The following is a 22,251-nucleotide window of genomic DNA, read 5'->3' as shown; positions in this document are numbered from 1 at the left end:
AATGTTATAAATTATGTGATAGTAGATATGTACAAGTAACAAAACTTATATGTGAAATACTGTAAGTAGACATTTGATAATGTATTGTTATCTATAAATATGTATATGGTTAACTTGCCCTGGAAGCTCAAAACTTCACTAGAAAAAAGGGAGAACACCTTATATTTAGAATCACATTATATTCTGGCATAAATGATGTTAAAAATTCTTAAAAAAGAAAAGATATGGCTGTCCAATGATAGACGAATGAGGAAGAAAATTATGGTGCAGCCATCAGATGGACTATTATACACCCACTAAAATGCATTCAGGGAGAATTTGAACTAACAGAGGAAATGTTTAGTGTATAATATAAACAACAAAGCAGGATGCAAAACTATATAAACCTATTTTGACTCACTGATAAAAATGTAGGAGTATTATTTAGTACCTTCTTTGAATACCCTTGAATACTTCCAATTAGTTTATTGGCTTTGAAAACCAAACCATGTTATATCATACTAAAAAGATTAGAGGTTCAAAACTTTACAGTGTTGCCTTACATTGGCAAGAATACATATACAGCTCAGTCCCTACCTTTATTGTTAATAGCTTTCCAATCCCTTACCAGAAATTTATAGTTGAGAAATGGCAACACATCTTAAAGATTAAAGCCATGTGACAAATAGTTCATGTCCTTTAATAACCAAATCTCATGCCTTAGATTGTGAGAGCTTATCTGCCTCTTCCTTCTATATGGTTTCTATATTAGAAGTAAGTACTCAAAAACATTAACAGTGATTATCCCTGAGGGATAGAATAATGGATAATCATTATTTCATACCTTTTTGTATTTTAAAAATCTTCCATATAAGTATGCATTATGTTCACAATTATATAATTTGGTTAAAATATTTAAGGCTCCAGTTCCTGTTAGAACTCAATGTGTCCTAGAAATAACGCCCCCCTCTCCCATCACCAGCAACCTAATTTCAAGGAATCAGGTAATTCCATACATTAACAAAGTAAAGCAGCATGCCAGGAGGCTTACTCAGCGCAGGCTCTGGTACCCTTCACCAGGGTCCAAGTCCTGGCTCCTCCACTTACTAAATAACCCAGGAAGTCACTTCACCTGAGATTTTTGGTCTTAAAATAGGCTAATAATAGAGCTTGTCTTAACAGATTCTCAGGGGTGGCGCAGGGGTGGGGGTGGGGGATTCCTTTACATTTAGCAATTGCAGAGAACAAGAAGACTGAGAGAAAAGATAGAGTTCGTGTGAAAAAAAAAAGGTGTGGAATNTGGCTCCTCCACTTACTAAATAACCCAGGAAGTCACTTCACCTGAGATTTTTGGTCTTAAAAATAGGCTAATAATAGAGCTTGTCTTAACAGATTCTCAGGGGTGGCGCAGGGGGTGGGGGTGGGGGATTCCTTTACATTTAGCAATTGCAGAGAACAAGAAGACTGAGAGAAAAGATAGAGTTCGTTGGAAAAAAAAAAAGGTGTGGAATAGGAGAGAACAACAGGAGAAAAGTCAACAAATGTCAAAAGCCCACTGAAGTGGAAAACCAGAAGAGCGGGGAGAGAAAGGAGGAACTCAAAGCTCTAGCAGGAAATGCTGCTAGCCTACAGAGGATCAGAGAGGGACTTACATTTACCTACTTTTTGTTACAATTTTGGATTTGATTACGTTTCAGATATCATTAGGGTTTTAGATGAGTTCCATTCTAACTTATAAAAAGCACAGCACGTGGTGGGTCCCAGGAACCGGGGCAGCGTGATTATGGAATCCACTTACCTTGGAGGTTGTTCAGCTCGAAAACAGAAGCAGTGCCACACTATATGGCTAAATGCTTTTGGGAGTTGGTCCCAAGCTCTCAGGACATCGGCTCCTTGGAGCAACACACGCCCACTCAGTTGGGGATGGCTGATAAATTTCAGATCCTGACCCCAGATAATCCATGTGTAGGACTTATTGACCCTGTGCTGTGGGTTTTTCAGAAAGAAAAAGAGAGGAGAACCCAAATTCCAGGTGGCTATGCTTTAATATGAAGATAATGATATATCTCATTACAAGGTTCTGCTGGGGCATAAGAGGATTATCAATGACTAAAAGTTGTTTTAAATTCATAACTCCCTGATATTTATGTATTCTCAAATGAAAAAAATATGATGTAAGATGTAACTCTATTATGGTAATAAGTCAGATATATGCATAGGAGAAATACCGCAAAATATATATCATTAAACAATATTAATAACTCATGTTTATTGAGATTTTATGTTAGAAGAAACTGATAGGAAGGTAGGCAATTTCAATAATATTTTAATTATGTTTTATTGGTGCTTCCTAAATGATCTGAAATCAATATGTATAACTTTGCAATAAAGACTGAAAAACAAGAGTGAATGCCCTAGTGGGGTCCACGTCTCTCAGTTAACTTTAACAATGAACAGGACTGGCATCCACATCACTGCAAACACAGATAAGAAAAACGAATAATCCTCCGTCAAACATTTGGAATACATCTTAGGAAAAGAGGAAAAGAAATTTAGAGTTCCGCTTCCTCCTCCTATTCCACAATATTAGAGAAAGTTTCAAGATAGATATATAGTCAAAAGCTGAAGGGTTAATTTATCATGATGCTCGGTTTAAAAAAAAAAAAAAAAAAAAAAGCTTGAATACTTCCAAGTAGTTTATTGGCTTTGAAAACCAAATCATGTTATATCAGACTAAAAAGATTAGAGGTTCAAAACTTTACAATGTTGCATTACATTGGCAAGAATACATATACAGCTCAGTTCCTACCTTTATTGTTAATAGCTTTCTAATCCCTTACCAGAAATTTATAGTTGAGAAATGGCAACACATCTTAAAGATTAAAGCCATGTGACAAATAGTTCATGTTCCTTAATAACCAAATCTCATGCATTAGATTGGGCGAGCTTATCTGCCTCTTCCTACTATATGGTTTCATTGGTAGGAAATACTTTATATCCCTATTACATGAATGATGAATGGCACCGTTGGTTATGGTCTGTTATTTGCTTGGCTGTAGTCAATATGTTTTCTTTGGACAGGGATTTCTGTGATTTATCTCTCTCCTGGCCTTATCACTTATTAACTCTGGGTAGACAGGAAAAAGCCAAGGTTGTATATAAGGCCTCGTGGCTATTTAGACCTCTAATGTCAGTGAAAATATCCCTTTTAATGATCCTGTTATACTAGCTACTCAAGTCCTGATTACACTCCACTCCAAATAGGAAATAAAGGTCATATTTTTTGGAAAGTATATACGTAAAATATGCAAAATATGCTTCCTTCAGACCAGCTTTATTCTTTGCAGAAACAGCTCTCATTTTATAGCTGTCATAGAAGTACAATGGTTACTTTCAGTGACTTTTGTTGTTGTTATTGTTCCCATTATGGCACCAACAGTATTTAACTGTACAAATGCCAGCAGATTCAGAATCACCGATCACATCAGCATACATCTCATCAGGAAAAATCATATTTTGTGGGGAAATAAAAAAAAAAAAAGAAGCTTGAGACCTACCCTTTGTATCACAAAAGCGAAAAGAATAAACACTCCCTCTGCCTTGAATTCTTTTCTTTGTGTGTAAATGGTTCATTTGGAGTAATATTTAAGACATGTGGACAGGAGCAGCCTGTGAATTTTTCTTTCTTGTTGGGTCTATTCCAATTAGGACACTGCTAAGGCAGAGCTGCTAGTCAAGTATTCATTACCCAGCCCTCTTTCGGCTGAATCCTAAGTGAAAACAATCTGACAAAAAAGAAAACACATTCTTGCCTTCCTTTCTCCAATTCTTCCTGAGTTTGCTGAGGCTTGTCTTTATAACAATTAACATATGTATAGAATATTACAATGTACAAAATATTTTCATGGCCATTTTTTCACTGATACTCACAAGATCCTTGGGATGCACAGAAAATGATGGCCCTACCATTAAGTTGAGGAAGACGAAAATCTAGCAGCTTTAACCCCTCTGTCTCCCTCATCCCTACATCTAACCCATCTCAAAGTCCTTTCCATTTTTCCTCTTAAATTCCTCTTGATTCCTCTCACTCCGTTCCATCTCCACTGATTGCCACCCAAATCAAAGTCACCAAACCTCTTTCCCAGACTACTGCAATTACCTCCTAAGAGGTCTTCCAAGATACATTCTGGTCTCCTATGCTTCTTGAGGCCAGAGTTAGTTTGTTCCCAAAATGTAAACCTGGTCACATCCACCTGTCGTTTCAGACACTTCAAAACTGTCCATTGTTCTTAAGGTAACAACCAAACTCCTCCCCATGGCTCATAAGGTTTTACATACACATGTCCCGCCTACTTCTCGCAGCCTTCTCTCTCACAGTTCTCCTCCTCCCTCTTGATTTGTCAGCCTCATGGCAATTCTTTTTTTTTTTTTTTTTTTTCGATACGGAGTCTCGCTCTGTCGCCCGGGCTGGAGTGCAGTGGCCGGATCTCAGCTCACTGCAAGCTCCGCCTCCCAGGTTTACGCCATTCTCCTGCCTCAGCCTCCCGAGTAGCTGGGACTACAGGCGCCCGCCACCACGCCCGGCTAGTTTTTTTTTTTTTTTTTTTGTATTTTTTAGTAGAGACGGGGTTTCACCGTGTTAGCCAGGATGGTCTCGATCTCCTGACCTGCAATGCTTACAGTCTTCCAAGGTACCATGTTTCCTCCCATCTAGGGCCTTCTCATTTGCACTCTCTGCTGGAAGGCTCATTCCCCAACCCCATGCTACCCCCACCCTTCACTGATTGTTGGATTAGCTCGTTGTCATCCTTCAAACTTTAGCTCATGCAATTTTTCCTGTAGAGAAATATCTCTAACTGACTGGTCAGGGTTCCTTTATTATGTGCTGATCAAAAGTACTATTTCTGTCTTTCTGGACACGTACCAGGTTTGAAATAATAAACTTATGAACATCCATTTTCCTCTTAGTCTTTAAAATAAAGAAAACAGGGATTGTGTCTGGTTTTGCTCAACACTGTTTTAAGACTTGGCCTAGAACTGCTTTAGAACATTGCCTAGGATAGGACAGGCAATCCACAAACATTTGTGAGGTGAATGAATGAAGTAACAAAAGGATGTGGTAAAATCAGAACAGAACACAGGTATTTTTATTCCTATTCTTAATGCCTAGAAAGAAACAATGTATTTAAACATAATCAAAGCTGGCACATACATAACATCAAACTCTAATGACTAGTTTTTTGGATTTTCAAAAAAATATACACCCACTATCTGCTTTTCTCACTTACTTTTGGGGAGCACTCATACTGGACCAGGTACTCTCAGGATTGCATTACATACATTAACCCTTTTACTCCTTAGATGAAGGTACTATTAAAATAGCTCCATTTTACAGATAAGAAAATGAAAAGTATTTACAAGCCAAATCTCATTTTTTCATTTAAACAAACTATCTTCTATGAATGTAAAACTTCAAGTAGAAAGGGATAGATTCTTAATTAACAGCTCTTATTTACATTCCATATTATCCAGAGCACAAAAATCAGTGAAGACCCATTGATCCTGGGCAATATGTCAATCAATTATTAGCACCTATTGCAAGTAAAATGCTGAGCCAAATTGTTTCAACATAGTATATAAAATAAGATTGAGGAAGAGTTTCTCTTTCTTCATGAAGCTTGTGGACGTTTTATGATTTGTCTACGAACAGAACAAGAGAGCTAAGGACAAAAGGAAGTGAATGATGAATGGGATGGTTTTAGCACATGGGGCAAAAGAGGTTCAAGGACAGAGACTCTCCCAGTCAATCAAGATGAGTTACAGGGAGCACCAAAGTCAGTTCTGGAGCGTAAGCAACTTGTCCTAGGTCTCATAGCTAGTGAGTAGCAAAGCTGGGATACAACGCAAGACTCATTGCTGTCAGCCCAGGGCTCAGTACACTATACCAAGGTGGTCTGAGAACACTTTAGAGAGGTAAGAGTTTGAACTGGATCCTTCAGGTGAATCACCATATCCAAAGTAGCTAAAGTGAGCTGGAGGCACAGCGAGGAAACTGGTTTGACTGGAGCATCATAAGCCCTAGCCCCAGAGCACAGTGAGCCAAACATCGGGACTTGGGCTACATCTTACATACAGTGAGCAAAGAGGGAAGGTTTCTCCGCAGGGTAATGACATGAAAGTGGCTTTTCAGAAGTGTACTGTAACAAAGAATTTATGTAAGAAAAGGCTAGATTGCAGGAGATCCATTAGGTACAAACTCCCCACTTCTTCCCTAAAACTGATGACTTTGTTCAAGCCCAAAGTGGCAGCCTTCATTTTGTGGAGGAGGTTTCCAAGAATGAGAAACAGCTTTCTGGTGAAAACTCTGGAAACTGTAGTTGAAGCTGATTATAACCTAAATACTTTTGAAGAGAGTTGGTGATAGGCTGTACTCCTGTTGCTAGGACCTCCAGAGGAGGGGCTGAGATAGAAATAAGAGAACAAGCATGTGTCGTTCTAGAAAAACGTTAACACCAGAGAACTTATTAGCTGTGTGATGCATTCCTGCGAAAATATTTGTTTTAAGCAAATTATTACATTTACACTTATGCATTTCTTTTTCTTGCTACTTTGTTTACAGTTTGCTCCTTTTATTTGGGGTTGATGGGTGTTGTTTCTTTAAACTGATGTCTATAGTTGTGTTACTAAAAATCCCAAAAGATATTTCTTAGATTTCTAGGAAGAGGACAAGGATGATAAACAATCCATGGAAAACAGTTATTCCTGGTAGGGGCTCAGAAACGAAGGAATGAATCATAGTGGGCACCATTTATTAATGGAAACTACTAGTATCTAGCCTCATGCTAAATACAGTTCCGTGATCCTAAAACTTTACATATGTTTCCCTGATCCTAAAAACAACCCCAGTAAGGTAATATTATTATTTCCTTATAAAGATAAGGTGACTGTGGTTTAGAGGCATCATATGATGTCCCAAGGATAACCTCTCTAGTAAATGGTAGATCTGAGAATTCAATCTATATCCATCATCTTGAACCTAAGCACTCAATCAGTACGCGAGGTACTATCCCCTTAGGAATGAGGGAGGAAAGGATAAGGGGAGAAAAGAAAAGAGAGAAGAAGGAGAAAGGGAGATAGGAGAGACTGGAGAGCAACAAGAAAATAAGAGGGATAGGGAGAAAGAAACAGAAAACTTAAAAGTCATAGTAAAAGCTGTCAAGTTCCACAGAGCATATGCAGACAAAATAGCCCCTCCTATGTGCAAAGCAATGTGTTATGCATTGGCAAGGGATGTGGAGTTATTTTGGGTATAAGGTACAAACAGGAAGTATTTCCACGAAGAATTCTCATTTTGAAGTTAGTTCACAGGCTAATACACAGGAATGTGGGTTAGTCCTTCCATAGGAACAGGAAATTGGGTGGAAAATGTTTAGAATTCGAAAAGTTAGTGGTAGAAAAGATCTGATAAGTGACCTAACCAGACATCTGAGTTGTTAGATGATCATTCATCAGGGTTTTCACCAACTTTTAGGGGGTCAGGTGGTGTACAGCTCTTAGGGTACCCCTAGGCTGCTCAAACCTTGCCCTGGTGGCCCATTCTTCCAGTCATATATTCCCCGAGATACAGAGACCTCTTTTACGGAAAAATAACTAGAATGAAAGCAAAACATGCATTTGAAATTGGCCACTTCTCATCAGGAAAACCAACTACAAAACTTTGAGGAAGCAGCTAAAGGTGCGTAAGAGTCTTTTATTAGCTTCCAAGACTACTCAGGGCTTAGCAGGAGAGATCACGATTCTAAAAGATCCAAGTCACTTAAAGACATAACAACTTCAAGAAAACAAGCTGTGAGAATAATAAAGGCATTAGGGAGAGCCCTTACATGGCAGTGAGGTTATAGTGGATTTAATTCCCACTGGACTGACTGACCAGAAACGATGATAGTGCTTTGAAATCAATCCTGTGATTAGATAGCATTTGTATTTCCTTCTCTTAGAAAATATTTATTGAAAATTAAAGTCAGCCTTGCCCTACATTTGCATAAGAATAACTGGACACAATAAAGTAAGATCTAGAAAGTGCTAGTGAGCTTTTCTGCTTCTAATCCAGTCAGGATTCACTTTCCAGAGTCTGTGACTCTGACTGGACAAACACAGGGGCATGGCACACTAGCAGCTGTGGATTCCTCATGCGTCTCTGGTCTGAAGGACCAATGAGGGAGAGATGTATGCTTGCTTACCATCCTTACAAGTGGAGTCAGCTTGCAGGCAATCTGTGCTTCGTCAGATTCTTCCCTCCCCAAAAGGTCTGCCTTTATTAGTATAGATTAGGCCATGCTGTTCCTGCCTTTTTTCTTCTTTTTAATGTTATCGACTTTTAGAGACATTCACATCTACAAATGCCAACTCTCTCTTGCATACTTTAAAAACAGCAATAAGGCCTTAGTTTGGGGTGTTACTCTTCAGCTCAATAATATTTTTCAAGGGAAAAATTCCAAGTGATATTTCACTAAGAAATAAGAGGGTTAGCTCACCCAATCCAGAAAACCAAGTCTCACATCTTGAAATACTATGGATGTTAAAGAAAATGAAGTGTGAACTTCTGTGGGTGGACAAAGGAGGGGTGCTGTACATTTACAATGATCCGAGCAGTTGTTTGGATACAAAGAACAGAGAGGTTTTATGAGCCATCTCTATACCCTTACTAGTAAGTGGTGACAGTAGAGGTAAACTGAGTGAATCACAGAGGCCAGTAGCCCCAGCCATGAACAAGTAACGCATGGTGGAGGCATTTAATGCTAATGATCAAAAGGTCCGTGCATAGGTCACCAATGAACACAGATTCCCTTTCGTTAGAAATGATGTGATGTCATAATAACTGTTAACAGCCAAGTAACTATACCAGAGGGGAAAGCGTTGTGCCAATTTCTTCAGATTTTTATTTTTCCAATATGGGGAGAGGTTAGAACTCTCTCCTAGAATACTTTAAAAAAAAAAAGGTTTCTTATCTGGTGCCCACAGTTTGAGGCCAGATCACCAGAAGCATTTTTTCATACCTTAAATTTCTCACAGATGTACACACGTGCATATGCACCAACTTATTGCTCTTATCCTTAACTACTTTTCTAGACTTGAAAATCCGACACTTTTATCTTAATTTCAGTGTGATACAGATGTTCTAAGATGTGATTAAATTGAATGGCCAATTTTTTTTAATTGGTTTAAAAAACCGCAGTCCAATATTGGATGGATCCCTAGCTCTTTCTTTGAGAAACTTAAGTAGGATTTTAATGATGGTTTTTTTTTTTTTTTTTTTTTTTCCTACTAACTTTTATGGCCAGGTGGCTCTAGGGGATATTTTGTTGAAGACTGATTAAAAATAATTTCTTCTAAATGAGACCTGACCACAAAATGGAACCATTAATGGGCAGGGACGTTGTCACCAAAGCGGAAACCATGCCTGATTGCCTCCTGTACCTCCCACCACACAAGCATTTTCTTCTTTTTCTTCTCCTTTTCTTGTTCTTAATAGCTGAGTAAATAAGCAGCCAGCGAGGCCTAATGTTTTCGGCCAAAAACAGAGTCCAAACTTCTCAGAGAAAACATTTGGCCTCTGTGGTTTTGAAATATGTTCCAGAACACCGAGTTCAGTGGGGAACATTGTGAAAAACTCCCATCCATTGGAATGATGCTGGGGAATGTTACAGTATCAGGAGTTTCAATTGGTCCTTTTCCTGCAGCCCCATAATGAGACTTGTAAAACACACACACACACGCGCGCGCACACACACACACACACTGCTATGTGGAAGTTCTCATGGGAAAAATGAATGGCAAGAAATCCTAGCTTTAAAAGAAACAGCTAATCTGCTAGTTTGATTGTTCTTCAAAACTTATGCTGAACCAATGAGCCTAATTAAAAACACTTGGCCTACTTCTATAACGCATCATAGCTTTCTCTATGCTTCGTTTGTATACACCACAAAACTCCAGATAGACTATTATTTTTTCAAGTGCTCACTAACAAAGTGCTGACTTTGTTGGGATGGCTGAGCTAATTTCTTGAACTCAGTGTGAAACCTTAGCTAAACAAAATTGCGGTAATTTTCCTTAATTTGTAAAAGTGATTGGAGTGCAAACAAAATTTTCCTCTTGGGTCAATCCTATAATTTTCAATTAACTAAAACTAATCGTCAGGCAGGCACCAAACCTGCATTTTGTTTAAAGGGCTGGGAGGCATTTCCAAGGGTCAGGATACATTAATTGTTTTTATAATTTCAAGGGAGAGAGAGAAAGAGAGAGAGAGAGAAACTGGGTGACTAAGAAGTACGTTTGGTTTTACTCCTAATATTGAAATACAAGGGAAAGATGCTCTGAAGTAAAATGTCACAGAAAAATAAAAGTCATCCATTTAATTGTATTGTTATAATTACGATTTGTTAACTGTTATCCCGTCACTGCTCTGTTATCTCTTTGTGTAAAAGCAACTTCCGCTCTGTACTTAGTCTGGCCTTGTGGTCTTTTACTGAATGGAAAAGGAAACCTGGGACCAGTTCGTGGAGACAGTTACCACTATCCAAGGATAACTGACACTAAGCAGAGGACCCAGAACCGCACTGCACCTGTGGTTCTTTGACCAGCAGCATCAGCCTCACCTGGGAGCTCTTAAGAACCACAGGATCTCAGGTTCTGCCTAGACCTACTGTAGCAGAATGTGAATTGTAAAATATCCCTGGGTGTCTGGTTTGCACTTCACAATCTAGGGATCTTTCAGCCTTTATACTTGATATAATTCCACAGAGATGCTGCCTGGTTCTCTCTGTCTGATGGGAGGGAATTCACATTCACTCTGAAACCCCAGCTTCTTGCCGCAAGGCGGATCCATGTGCCAAGGCTGTTTTGGGAGGATAAAAATGCAGCATACTTGGAAAGAAGGCACCAACCCAGAATTAAACATGAAAACTATTGTATGTAATACAAATGCGGTGAACAGCCTAGAGGAAAGACGTACTGTTCCTGAAAGCACAACCCTACTCCATAAAGCAAACAAACCCTAACAAGGTGGCTTAACATCCAGAAACTCAGGATTATCTACACCTCTTTTCCCCTTCTCTTATTTTTCATGTGGCATCTTTAGGTATCCAACCAGTTATTTCAACAGATCCTGCCATTCAGCATGGACACCTAGATGAATTCTTAATACAATAATAAAAGCACCATGTTTGCTCATACATATGGTAAAATGAAGAAAGAAAGCAGACTTTAACTAGATTTTAAAATAAAATATATGCTTTTATACATAGAAGACAAGGGGAAAGACCCCATAAGCCCAAGGCAGTTCTGTGCTCACCATCTGCAGTGGTTCTTACCTGTGTAAATGAATCTGCCTGGTGTTCCTTTGCAGAACTGCTTAGATTTGTAGGACAGTGTGACTTCCACAACACCAGGGATGTGCCGAGGAGGGGTCTGCACACGGATGGCATGAGGAGTGATCAACTGGAGGAGACATTTGGGGGGGAAATTGTCATTTCAATATTTAAAACTTCACAGTCTTCCTAACAGCTCTCCATAAACAAAGCTTTAAAACACATAATAAACCTGTCTATGTTTAAATCCAATCTTGATGGAACCTGCGTGAAAGACACTGACAACAATATTTACAAATACTCTGAGTACAGCCATAACGACATTATCTGGGTTTTCCTACATGGCAGGCCCTCTGCTTCCTAGTTTGAACAGGGAACCTGGCCTAATGAAATGATTTATCTGCTACAGGATATCCTTTGGAAAATCTCTGAAGCAGACCAAATCAGAGCCGAGCTTTGCTATGCCTCTCCAGAAGTTGATAGGCCTGGTGTTTGAACTGAGCCCGTCAACATGTGGAAAACACAGAAGTAGGGAAACAGTAGGCCAAGGCACTCTGATTAGCTGCAGTGTGCACGTATGGAGTACCCCTGAAGACCATTTGGTATATTAACTACCAGAGGCACAATCAAAGAGCTTAACAGGAGAAAGGAAAGAATCTGCCTCCCTGGAATAGCTTATGGATCTGGCAGAACTAAGGACTCTCCATAAAAGGGAAAGGGAAAGGGAAGGCTGGGGAGGCTGCGGAATGATCACTGGTCCATTATGCAATGCCACGTGCACAATGAGAAAGTTCATTTCTGAACTCTGTTGGCAATCAGATTACACTGTGAAGCAGAATTTATTTTTTATTACTCTTATCTTTGTTTACATAACTAAAATGTTATTAATGGCCATAAAACTGGCATTATCTGCTTCTTTGAAAAATCCAGCCCTGGTATTTGACTGGTTGACCTCTGATGGTGCTGGATTCTACATGTTCTCTTTCTATGGGATTCTGCAGTTGTCCTCTTTGACTCCTTTCAGATGCAGTTAGCTCAACATTTGTGGTACTGAGTCCTCTGCATACAGTGGATAATTTATACAGTATACATGAGTTTAAACTAACATGCTTGTGCTGTTCTCTCATGTGGATAACTTAGAAAGGGCTCCTTATTTCAATGTGCAAACCAGTCCCAGTTCAAGTGTTTTTCCCAGAGAATCACAGATAACACCATGAGAGGCTGGATACAGCCCATGGGTCCCCCAACTGGATAAACTGTTCTAATACCAAGTCCTAGCGAAAATAATTTGAGAAAATTGTTACTGCTAAAGCCCACAAGTAATTTATATCAAATGTTGCTTTCTGAAACAAAGAAAAAGTCATATCTGCATAAAACCATTTTAACTTAGCAATTACAAATGCCTTATCCTCTTCCATAGAATACATGGAACCTTGGCTTATTTGCTGAAGATGCACAAAAGATATTTCAGTAAGACCATGCTTATGTGGAACCCCTGAAGACTGAGTTCATCTCCATGGCTTAGTGTTTTCAAAGGCTAAGGTTTTACCCAGCAAAACACACAAAAAGGTTTCTTAAAATTTTGTTCTACACAGGAACAGAAAACCAAATACTGCATGTTCTCACTTATAAGTAGGAGCTAAGTGGGAGGTACTCATGGACATAAACATAGCAACTACAGACACTGGGGACTCCTAGAGTGGGGAAGGAAGGAAAGGAACAAAGATTGAAAAACTATCTGTACATTGCTAACTACCTGGATGACAGGGTTATTAGTATCCCAAACCTCAACATCAATATACCCACATTACAAACCTGCGCTTGTACCCCCTAAATCTAAAATAAATGTTAAAATTGTTTAAAAAGTTCTATTCATATTGTTAATTCTTCCAAAATGCATTGTATGCTTTTTAAAATAAGCAAAGTGTGTATAATTTAACTTACCCTTGGTAAATCAAGATCATCATTTAGAATACCCTATATTATATCTTGCTGTAATATAAAAAAGCCCTAAATGACTGTTGAGGCATGAAGAGCTATTTATCCCTGTACTAAATCGCTCCAGGTTTCTAAGATTTTAAAATTATTTCTCTGTTATTCTGCTTCTTTGTCTTTTTTTTCCCTGTTGTTCTTAGCACCTTCTCATTTGCTCGTGTAATCTATAAGCATAGAGATCAGGAAATGGAGTTTAATAATATAGAGACAATAAGATAAGAAAGAGGCTCTGAAGGGCAGTGAAAGATGATCTTCCCCAAATCAAGAGCATGTTAATTGTTGAGACACTGTTACTGCAATGTTGGGAACTAACACTTGTTGAGTACCCAGGAGGTATCCACCACATTGCTGGATATTTTACATACAAACACTAATGGGTCAGAACAATGACTGTATTTTTATCCTTTTTTTTCAGGTGAGAAAACAGAATCTTAAAATTAAGTTGCTTGCATAAGCAACTTTACCCTTGTCACAGCAAGTTACAGCAAAAGGCAACACTGATGCAGTTCAAAAAAGTCACGGGACAAACACTTCCTTTGTAATCATAGAGAAAAAATTGTTCATATGGAAACCTTTTAAAGGTAGTAACAAACTCAGTTTTTTTCTGATCCAAGGACTGTGTGTGTGTTTTCTGTACCCATGCTGTCTCCATTTTTCATTTATTGCCTGGTTCTTTGCCATGCTTTTGGTAAAGGATGATCCATGTTGTTATATTTCAAATAGAAGGTATGCTTCTAATTTTAACATGTACTTGGGATATAGAGTACCATTAACTCACAATAATACTGATAAGAACTTTCAGCCAGTTAACACTTCACCTGCACTCCTTATTCTCAGGGGAAATAAATTTTAAAAGATGGAAAGATATTAGTAAATAGATGGATGAAGATTCTTTTTAAGTATAGGGACTTAATATGTATGAGTTGCTATACCAAGGAACAAAATTCATGGGCTTTATAAATTGATTAGATACGACTGCAATGAAACTACAGACTGAGAGTGAGGCTTTAGCATAAAGCATTAGGCTCAGGAAATGCAAACAAATTTTCATTTACAATTTCATTTTCAATTTTAATTAATTGCCCTAACTAAAGCAGAAATTCCTTCTAAACAACAATCCTTCACAGATGAAGTAGAATCTGAATCATAATTAGAGAATAAATTTCTTGATGTTTTCCTAGCTGTGCATAGTATTAGTCTGGGAAGAATCTCTAGCACTGACACATGATATTGATGCTTATGGAGAAAAAACATTTTAGCTAACTTTGATCAATTTGAAAGCACTGGCTTATTTACTAATCACTCAAAGAACTGTAGAATTTATTGCTGGAAGAAATGTTAGTGATAGTTTAAAGCTAATCTTCTTATTTTGACAGCTAAGGACACAAAAATCTAGAAACGTCTGGGGGCTCTGAAAATTGACCCAACATCCTAGAGGAAGGACAGGGTCTAGATCTAGGGTGTAGAACTCAGGACCCACGAATCACAAAATACGCTTCACACATTATTCCAGCCTGGTTGAACCAAGGCAGCCACTCAAAGCAACAGAAGGAGGGAGGGCTAGTCTAAGTTTTTCGAACATTTATCACTGGACTATCACTTTCTTAGTTTTGTCATATCTACATACCACCTATACAATCACATACTTAATATTTTAAAAAGTGATTATCTTTTTATTTAAAAAACTTACTTTAAAAGAAAACTTTATGTCATTACCATAATTGGAAAACTGGTATCAACTGCAAAATAAGAAGGTATTGTAGCTAGTAATCTTGAAGTTCATATGATATAAATTCTAGCTAGATATTGTTGACAACCTGAAGAAATTTATTGAAAAGGGTGATTAGCTAGTGTTAAATGTTAAAGACTTCTTTGCCCTGAGACTTTATCCCTTTAATAAAAATCAGAATTATGGAATAAAACAAAAATTAAAAGAGAAACAAAAGGAATGATTAAAAGAGAAACCAAAAGGAGACTAACTTTCTCACAGTGTGATTCATTTCTATTTCATGTCTGTGTCAAATCTAAAATTGTCTCCTGTGCTACCAAGGTTCCATGCCCCATTACTTTGGTAAATACTGTTCTAAGTGATTAGAGAACAGATTTCATTCTTTGACGTAATTTCCTTAAATTATAAGTCAAACAATTTGGGCTAGAAATAAATATTCTTCTGAAACTCTGTAGCATCTGACACTACACTCTTTCACTTTTTGGAACTCTCCATTTTCTTATGTGACAATAATCATAAGACGTAAGACTTGCAAAGTGTCTGATGGTTTACCAAAGCACTTTCATGTTCACTAATTTTTAAAACTCATGTTTGTGGTTTATGTATTTCAGATGAGAAAAGTTGATGGTCAGGCAAGTTAATGAAAATTATTTGAAACACTAGGATGAAAACCAGTTTCTTATACCTGTAAAGAAGTATTTTCCAGAGATCTTCTCTTATTCATTGATTCCTGGTTATTTTGATTTTCTTCATTTGCTCCACTTTTCTGTCAACTTGTTAATTGTAGAAAGTTCACAAGTTTTGTCCTTTCTTCCCCTCTATTTGCCTAGCACTTCTTGATTTCACTCATTAGCTCAACCACCTCAGCTAAACTGATTTCCAAATCTACACCTGTAGACTTGATCTCTTTGGCCAAGCATCAAACTTTTATTAGCAACAGAGTAACAGAATTTCCCCCAAATAAGTCTTCTTGCCATCTCAATCTCAACATGACCCAAGCTAAATTTATCATCTTACTACCTCTAAATAAATATTTCCTGTTCTTGTATCTCCTGTCTCAGTTAAAGGAATGTTAGCCTTTGAATTACTCAAAACAGAAAACTTGAGGTTATCATTATTTCTTTTCTTCCTTTATTTTCTTAAGTCATATTGATTCTGCCCCTAACTGGGCCCCAATGGCTCTTCTGTGCTGCTTCTCTTTCTCCTGTTCAGGCTGTCACTCTTTCTTACACTATTACATAGTAGGAAAAATTGCCTTCTAAATGGTCTCCCTCTACCTCTACTTTTTCCATCATAATTATTTTCTTCAAATACAATCTCATCATATTATGCCCTGCCTCAAACCAAACTCTCATCTGCCCCCTTTGCCTACTACATAGTTCAAACTCCTTGACAGAATAATATTAAGGGTTCACCAAGGCTTGATGGCCAATTTTCCTTCCTAGGCACACTTCCCACTTTGCTTTACCACATTCTGGAGTAAAAGGCATGTGGATACATGAAAACACCATTCCCTTGCCCAACAGTTTTGCTTTATTCATGCCATTCTTTCCTAAATATTCTTCTACTGACATTCTACTTGTTCTTGAAGACCCTAGTCATATGCTCCCTCTTCCAGTAAGTTTTACCTGATCCTAAGGGTCAAAGTTGCCTGCATTTTTGAGGAATTTATACTATTATGATATTGATACTATAATGCTTAGCAGCCTATTTTGCTTTGTGCCATAAATACTGTCCTATACATCTTTCTCTCATAAGATATTACCTGAGATCAGGAACACAGTCTAATTCACATTTGTAACCTCTAAAGTAGTTAACTTGGCCTGGTGTGCTGGCTCACATCTGCAATCTCAACACTTTGGGAGGCTGAAGCAGGAGGATCACTTGAGCCCAAGAATTTGAGACCAGCCTGAGAAACAAAGGGAGACCACGCATCTACAAAAAAAATTTTTTAATTAACCAGGCATGGTGGCATGTGCCTCTAGTTCCATCTACTTGGGAGGCTGAAGTGGGAGAATTTCTTGAGCCCAGGAAGTCAAGGTTGCAGTGAGTTGTGATTGCACCACTGCTGTCCAGCGTGGGCAACAGAGCAAGACTGTCTCAGAAGAAAATAAAAATAAAAATAAACAAATTAAGTAGTTAATGACTTACATACAGAATATTTTCAAAATATTTCTGGAATATTTACATAAATTGGGCCAGAATTCTACTAAATCATTGACTCCACTGGATATCGTAATCATTATCCATGAGTCCAGGGGAGTCTACTGTTCTTAACCTGATAGTACTCAACTCTCATTTTCTGCCTAAGTTGCTTTTAATATTAGTTATCTGACTGGCTCAGCACTCAGGTCTAAATATGAGCATGAGACCACTGCTTATATATCATGTAAGTGGTAAAAAAGAAAAAGATGTCTAAATGTCTGTAACTCCAGTGAGAAATAAGATGAAATGAAAAAAAAAAGGTTTAAAATTAATACTGAAAAGTATGCCACAAAAGATCTTTGCTAAATGGTAAGAGTGTTTATTTCTGGACTGATAACATTTGATGTGATTTGTCTTCTCTGTCTGCCTCTTCCTCCTATGTGTATGTATTTCTGTGTGTGTAAATTCCCCAAACTTGCACCAGATCATGTAAATACTTACGGAATAAACTTATTTGTACATATAAAGCCATTATTTTATTATGAGAAAATGTTATTTAAAAAGTGTAATAACGTAAGTTTGGGACTATATGTATTATATGTGATTATATAAGAATTAGAGGCCGGGTGCAGTGGCTCACGCCTGTAATCCCAGCACTTTGGGAGGCCGAGGTGGGCAGATTACGAGGTCAGGAGATCGAGACCATCCTGGCTAACATGGTGAAACCCCATCTCTACTAAAAATGCAAAAAAAAAAGCCAGGCGTGGTGGCAGGCGCCTGTAGTCTCAGCTACTTGGGAGGCTGAGGCAGGAGAATGGCGTGAACCTGGGATGTGGAGCTTGCAGTGAGCTGAGATCACGCCACTGCACTCCAGCCTGGGTGACTGAGCAAGACTCCGTCTCAAAAAACAAACCAACAAACAAATAGATATGTATTTGCATAGAAGAAAAGGAAAACATCAAAATATTAAAAGTTACCTCTAGATGGTAGAGGTATGGGTAATTTTACTTTCTTCTGTATGTCTCTCTGAATTCTCCAATCGCTCAACAATAAAAATGCATTAATACTATATTCCGAAGAAATAATTTTTCCATGTGGCATTAAGATGAAACACACATAATCTCTGCAGGGCTCCAGGTGAGGCTGTCAGCATGCCAGGGACCGCCAGCAGCAACACTTCTGCTCCCTCTAAGCTGCCTGTGTGAGCATTTTCCCTGCTCCAGACTTAGACCACAGGACCTGAAGAACCCTGTGGGGGGTTAGCCAGGCAAGATATGCCCACTGTGGCCTCTGGGTACAAAGTAATGCTGCTGTGGCCATAACAGAGATGGAGCCAGACATGGAGGTGTTTGAATGGGACCTCTCCTTGACAGAAGAGCTGACACCAAGAGAGAGAATGCATGGTAGATCATGCAGCTGTGCATGTTGAACTCCACAGAGGCAGCCTACACAAAGTCTGGAAGCCCAGAAGAGGGGCAGGGAAGAGGACAATCTTCTACATGGCTTTTAGACAACTTCCCAGCTTATCAAAATTATGGTCCACATGGCAGGTAAATGAGAGTACCTAGTGTTTAAAAACATGAGTGGAAACATGTTGTAGAATTCCAGGAGGAAAGAGCAACTCTTGGGGACTACTTTCCCCTCTGAGAGCCAGCAGCTTTTATTATTTGTGTTGTTCTAGTTCTCACTAAATTGATGATGGTGATGACCTTGATAATGACTTCAATAATGACCTTTTGTTGTCTTTTTCTCATGTGTCAAGCACTATGTTAAACTCTTCCAGTGATTTGCATCCTGTAGTATTAAGGGGTAGGTATGATTATTAGCGGGTTCATAGAGTAGGAAAATAAGTTTCAGGAAAGTTAAGAAATATGATTAAGGAATCAACTGGAAGTGGCCAGTCAGCCAATTGACCATCATTATACAACAATGACTGTCTCTCCATTTGACTGTTTATTGTTTTTCCATAATTCCTGGTACATGTACTTTGCGTCTGACCTCTGCCTTCGAAAGCATGGATTGTATCCTCAGCTTTTCCCATACCTTGAAACATCCTGGGAACATAGTGGCCACTCAAAACAGCTTTCCTCACTGGTGAAAGGCAAGCTGAGAATGATTCCCCAGGAAAACAAAAAAAGCAATTCCAAGATAAGCCTTTATCCATGTTTTCCAACCAATAGGAGTAGGTAAAATAAATGCAATTTGAAGTTCCAAGCCACAAAGCCAAAAAATAACTGGGGTTACTAGAAAGCACACCGGCGATTTCTCATTACTAGGTTTAGGACCTAATATTTTAACCGTAATCACCTTCAACACTTAAAAGTCAAAAAAAAAAAAAGTCCAAAACGAGCAAAGACTCGAAGAGAAGGGATAAAGGGAAGAAAAGGTTTATTCTCTAGAAAATAATAAACATTTGTGGCTAGAAAAAGCCTAAAGTGGGCACTGGCAAGGTAGTTTTTAGATGTTACCCATCTAAGGGTCTGCGTTCTAAGGCATGCTAGCCCATTGACTCATTGACACCCTCTGTGCCTCAGTTTACTAATCTTATACTGCACCAGCTCCTGTCTACTCTGTGGAGGTGCTGATAATAATATTACATATGCTTTATGTTTGGGTGGAGCTTCTCTGGGGACCCTAAAGCACTTTCCAGATTAATTTTTAAATTTATATATTAATAATTCTCACAGCATTCTCCCTCCTCCTCAGTTAGGATAATAACATCCATCTCTTTTGAGATAGGCAGGGGGTACTGAGTGATAGACATGAAGCAGACACTTAAATAAGAAAACTGTAATATAAAAGCATAATTAAAGCTCTAAAACCAAATCAAACTATGGATTTTTAAAGAGATACCGAAGTGTTAGGGACCAAACAGGCAAACTTGTCTTCCCTCCACCACTCTGAAACATGCATCTTTTTGGAAGTTAGACACGACATTTAAAATATATTATTAGGAGTTCCTAAAGAAAGCTGAAATATGAAAAGTATATATTCTTGGCGACTGTGCTGACTGAACCTCCATATTATCTATTTCCCTGAAGTGGCTACCACATAAATCAGGGGATGCCAGCTCTTCTTCTGAGTTCCTTGGTGTGTTTTGGTTTGTTCCCTAATCAGAGTTCTCTGGGTTTCATAACACAGATTCTTTCATTCCCAAGAATTGCCTGTCTCAAAAGCAGTGTATGATTTCTCAGGGAACGTGAGAAAAAGCCAGAGGAGGCATTTACTGTTTCACAAACATTCTGGTTTCCTTTTGTCCTTTCAAGAAAAGAACTTTAAACCAATGTTTACCAAAATATGCTGAGTCACATGAATCCTTAAAGATAAACTTCATGTATGAATGTCAAAGGAGACTTTTCAAATTAAAGTTTCAGGAATTGAGTTAAACGGTGGACTTAAAATCTAGCGTTTGAATAGTCAGTCATGTTACTTAACACTGAACTTTCTCTCAACATAGGTATCGACATAGACTCAGATGGATAGTAGAGAGATGTAGATGTGCTTTCCTATTCATTTTGTGTCCCCCTAAGTAGAATATCAGCCCCATAAGGGTATGATCTTGGCCTTCTTTGTTTTTGCTATGTTCCCGGTGTTTATCAAGCCCCTGGAACTAGTAGGCACTCAATAAATACTTGTTGAACATTGAATGGATAAATATCGTGATGCCATTAGCCACCATTAATAATTAAGATAAACAGTCACTAAAGTTTCTTATGAATCTACAAAAAGAAAATAACACCACTCCATTCAGAATTCTTTTTACTAAAAAATTCCCAAACAACAACAACAAAAAAACTTTTTACTTTGCCACCACAAACTTCCTGGTATCCTCATTAAACATTCACAGAAATATACTGCCCAGTTCTTCTGACCAGGAATCTAACCAGGTCCCGAAATCAATGCAGTTAATTGTACAAAACAAAATGGCAAAAAGATCATCTTTCAAAATAACAGATTTAGGAGAAAAAAGACTGAAGCAAATACATTATGCTTCCACTACCTCTGGTTTTGTGGGTTATTTATTTATTTATTTTGTAATTTATTTTTTAAATAAACTTTCTCCAGCTCTCTTCCCAGGATGCAGATATTGTGCCAGTTGGGCCCCATTAAAGACTGGATCCCAGCCTGACCATCTGGGAGCTGGAAAAGCAAGGGTGAGTTCCTGAGACCCAGGGTACTCCAGAAGGAGAGCATCAGACACCAGCAACGCCAGCCCCTGTGGTTTGAGGCTGCACAATGAGTTCTTTCTCAAGGCTTGTTTTTCTAAATTCAGTCAAGAAGGAACATCATTCCCTACACAGGCCTGGCTCAGTGTCCTATGTTCCTTGCTTGTTTGTTTGAAAATTAAAATATAAAAGGAAAAGGAAATCAGAATGCATTTATGGAAGGGGATGAATGCTTGTTATCAACATTGGCAATTCACAAGGCAGAATCTTTGCCTATGGAATTAGTAAAGAAAAATATAAAAGCCAGAAGACTGATAGATAAAGTAGTCAGGGAATAAATTCACCTTTCACCGAAAGACTTGTAGAGTCTCTCCAAGCTTAAAAACAAACAAACAAACAAAAGATGTCAAAGTTTTAAGATACAGAGACTCATTCTAACATTTTTTGTGGTGTTGGTCCTATCTACGTATGGTATACACTGATACTAGCCCATACAACCAGTAATTCCTCACTTAACATGTTCATTCTGGAACTCAGAGATGTGATAAAAGTAAGCACTACATTAGGAGATATACATTAGGAGAGATACCTAATGTAAATGATGAGTTAATGGGTGCCACACACCAACATGGCACATGTATACATATGTAACAAACCTGCACGTTGTGCACATGTAACCTAGAACTTAAAGTATTTAAAAAAAAAAAGTAGGCACTACAGAAAAACTGAAGCCAAACCCCTTTTAATAATGTGGCTGTACAACTGCTTTTGCTGAAAGTCTTTCAAAGTTGCATTATACACATCTTGCTGTTTTAAACAGAATATACTAAATATATTGCCAGCTTTTTTTTTTTTTTTTTTTTTTTTTTTT

General features: G+C 38.2%; 1 protein-coding gene across 5 annotated transcripts in view; it reads right to left on the bottom strand.

Moving 5' to 3' along the window:
- Positions 1 to 22,251, bottom strand: part of EBF1 (EBF transcription factor 1) — a 413,838-nt gene that overhangs the window by 71,243 nt on the left and 320,344 nt on the right. For all 5 annotated transcript variants that reach the window (XM_017864540.1, XM_017864536.1, XM_017864537.1 and 2 more), the window contains exon 10: positions 11,349 to 11,475. In XM_017864540.1, coding sequence (XP_017720029.1) covers positions 11,349 to 11,475 — 127 coding nt within the window. The remainder of the gene's footprint in view (positions 1 to 11,348; positions 11,476 to 22,251) is intronic.

The sequence above is a fragment of the Rhinopithecus bieti genome, unplaced genomic scaffold (assembly GCF_001698545.2).
Source record: "Rhinopithecus bieti isolate Rb0 unplaced genomic scaffold, ASM169854v2 scaffold_76561, whole genome shotgun sequence".
Taxonomy (NCBI): Eukaryota; Metazoa; Chordata; class Mammalia; order Primates; family Cercopithecidae; genus Rhinopithecus; species Rhinopithecus bieti.
Note: the sequence above shows the minus strand (reverse complement) of the source record. Positions and strands in the feature narration are given on the sequence as shown.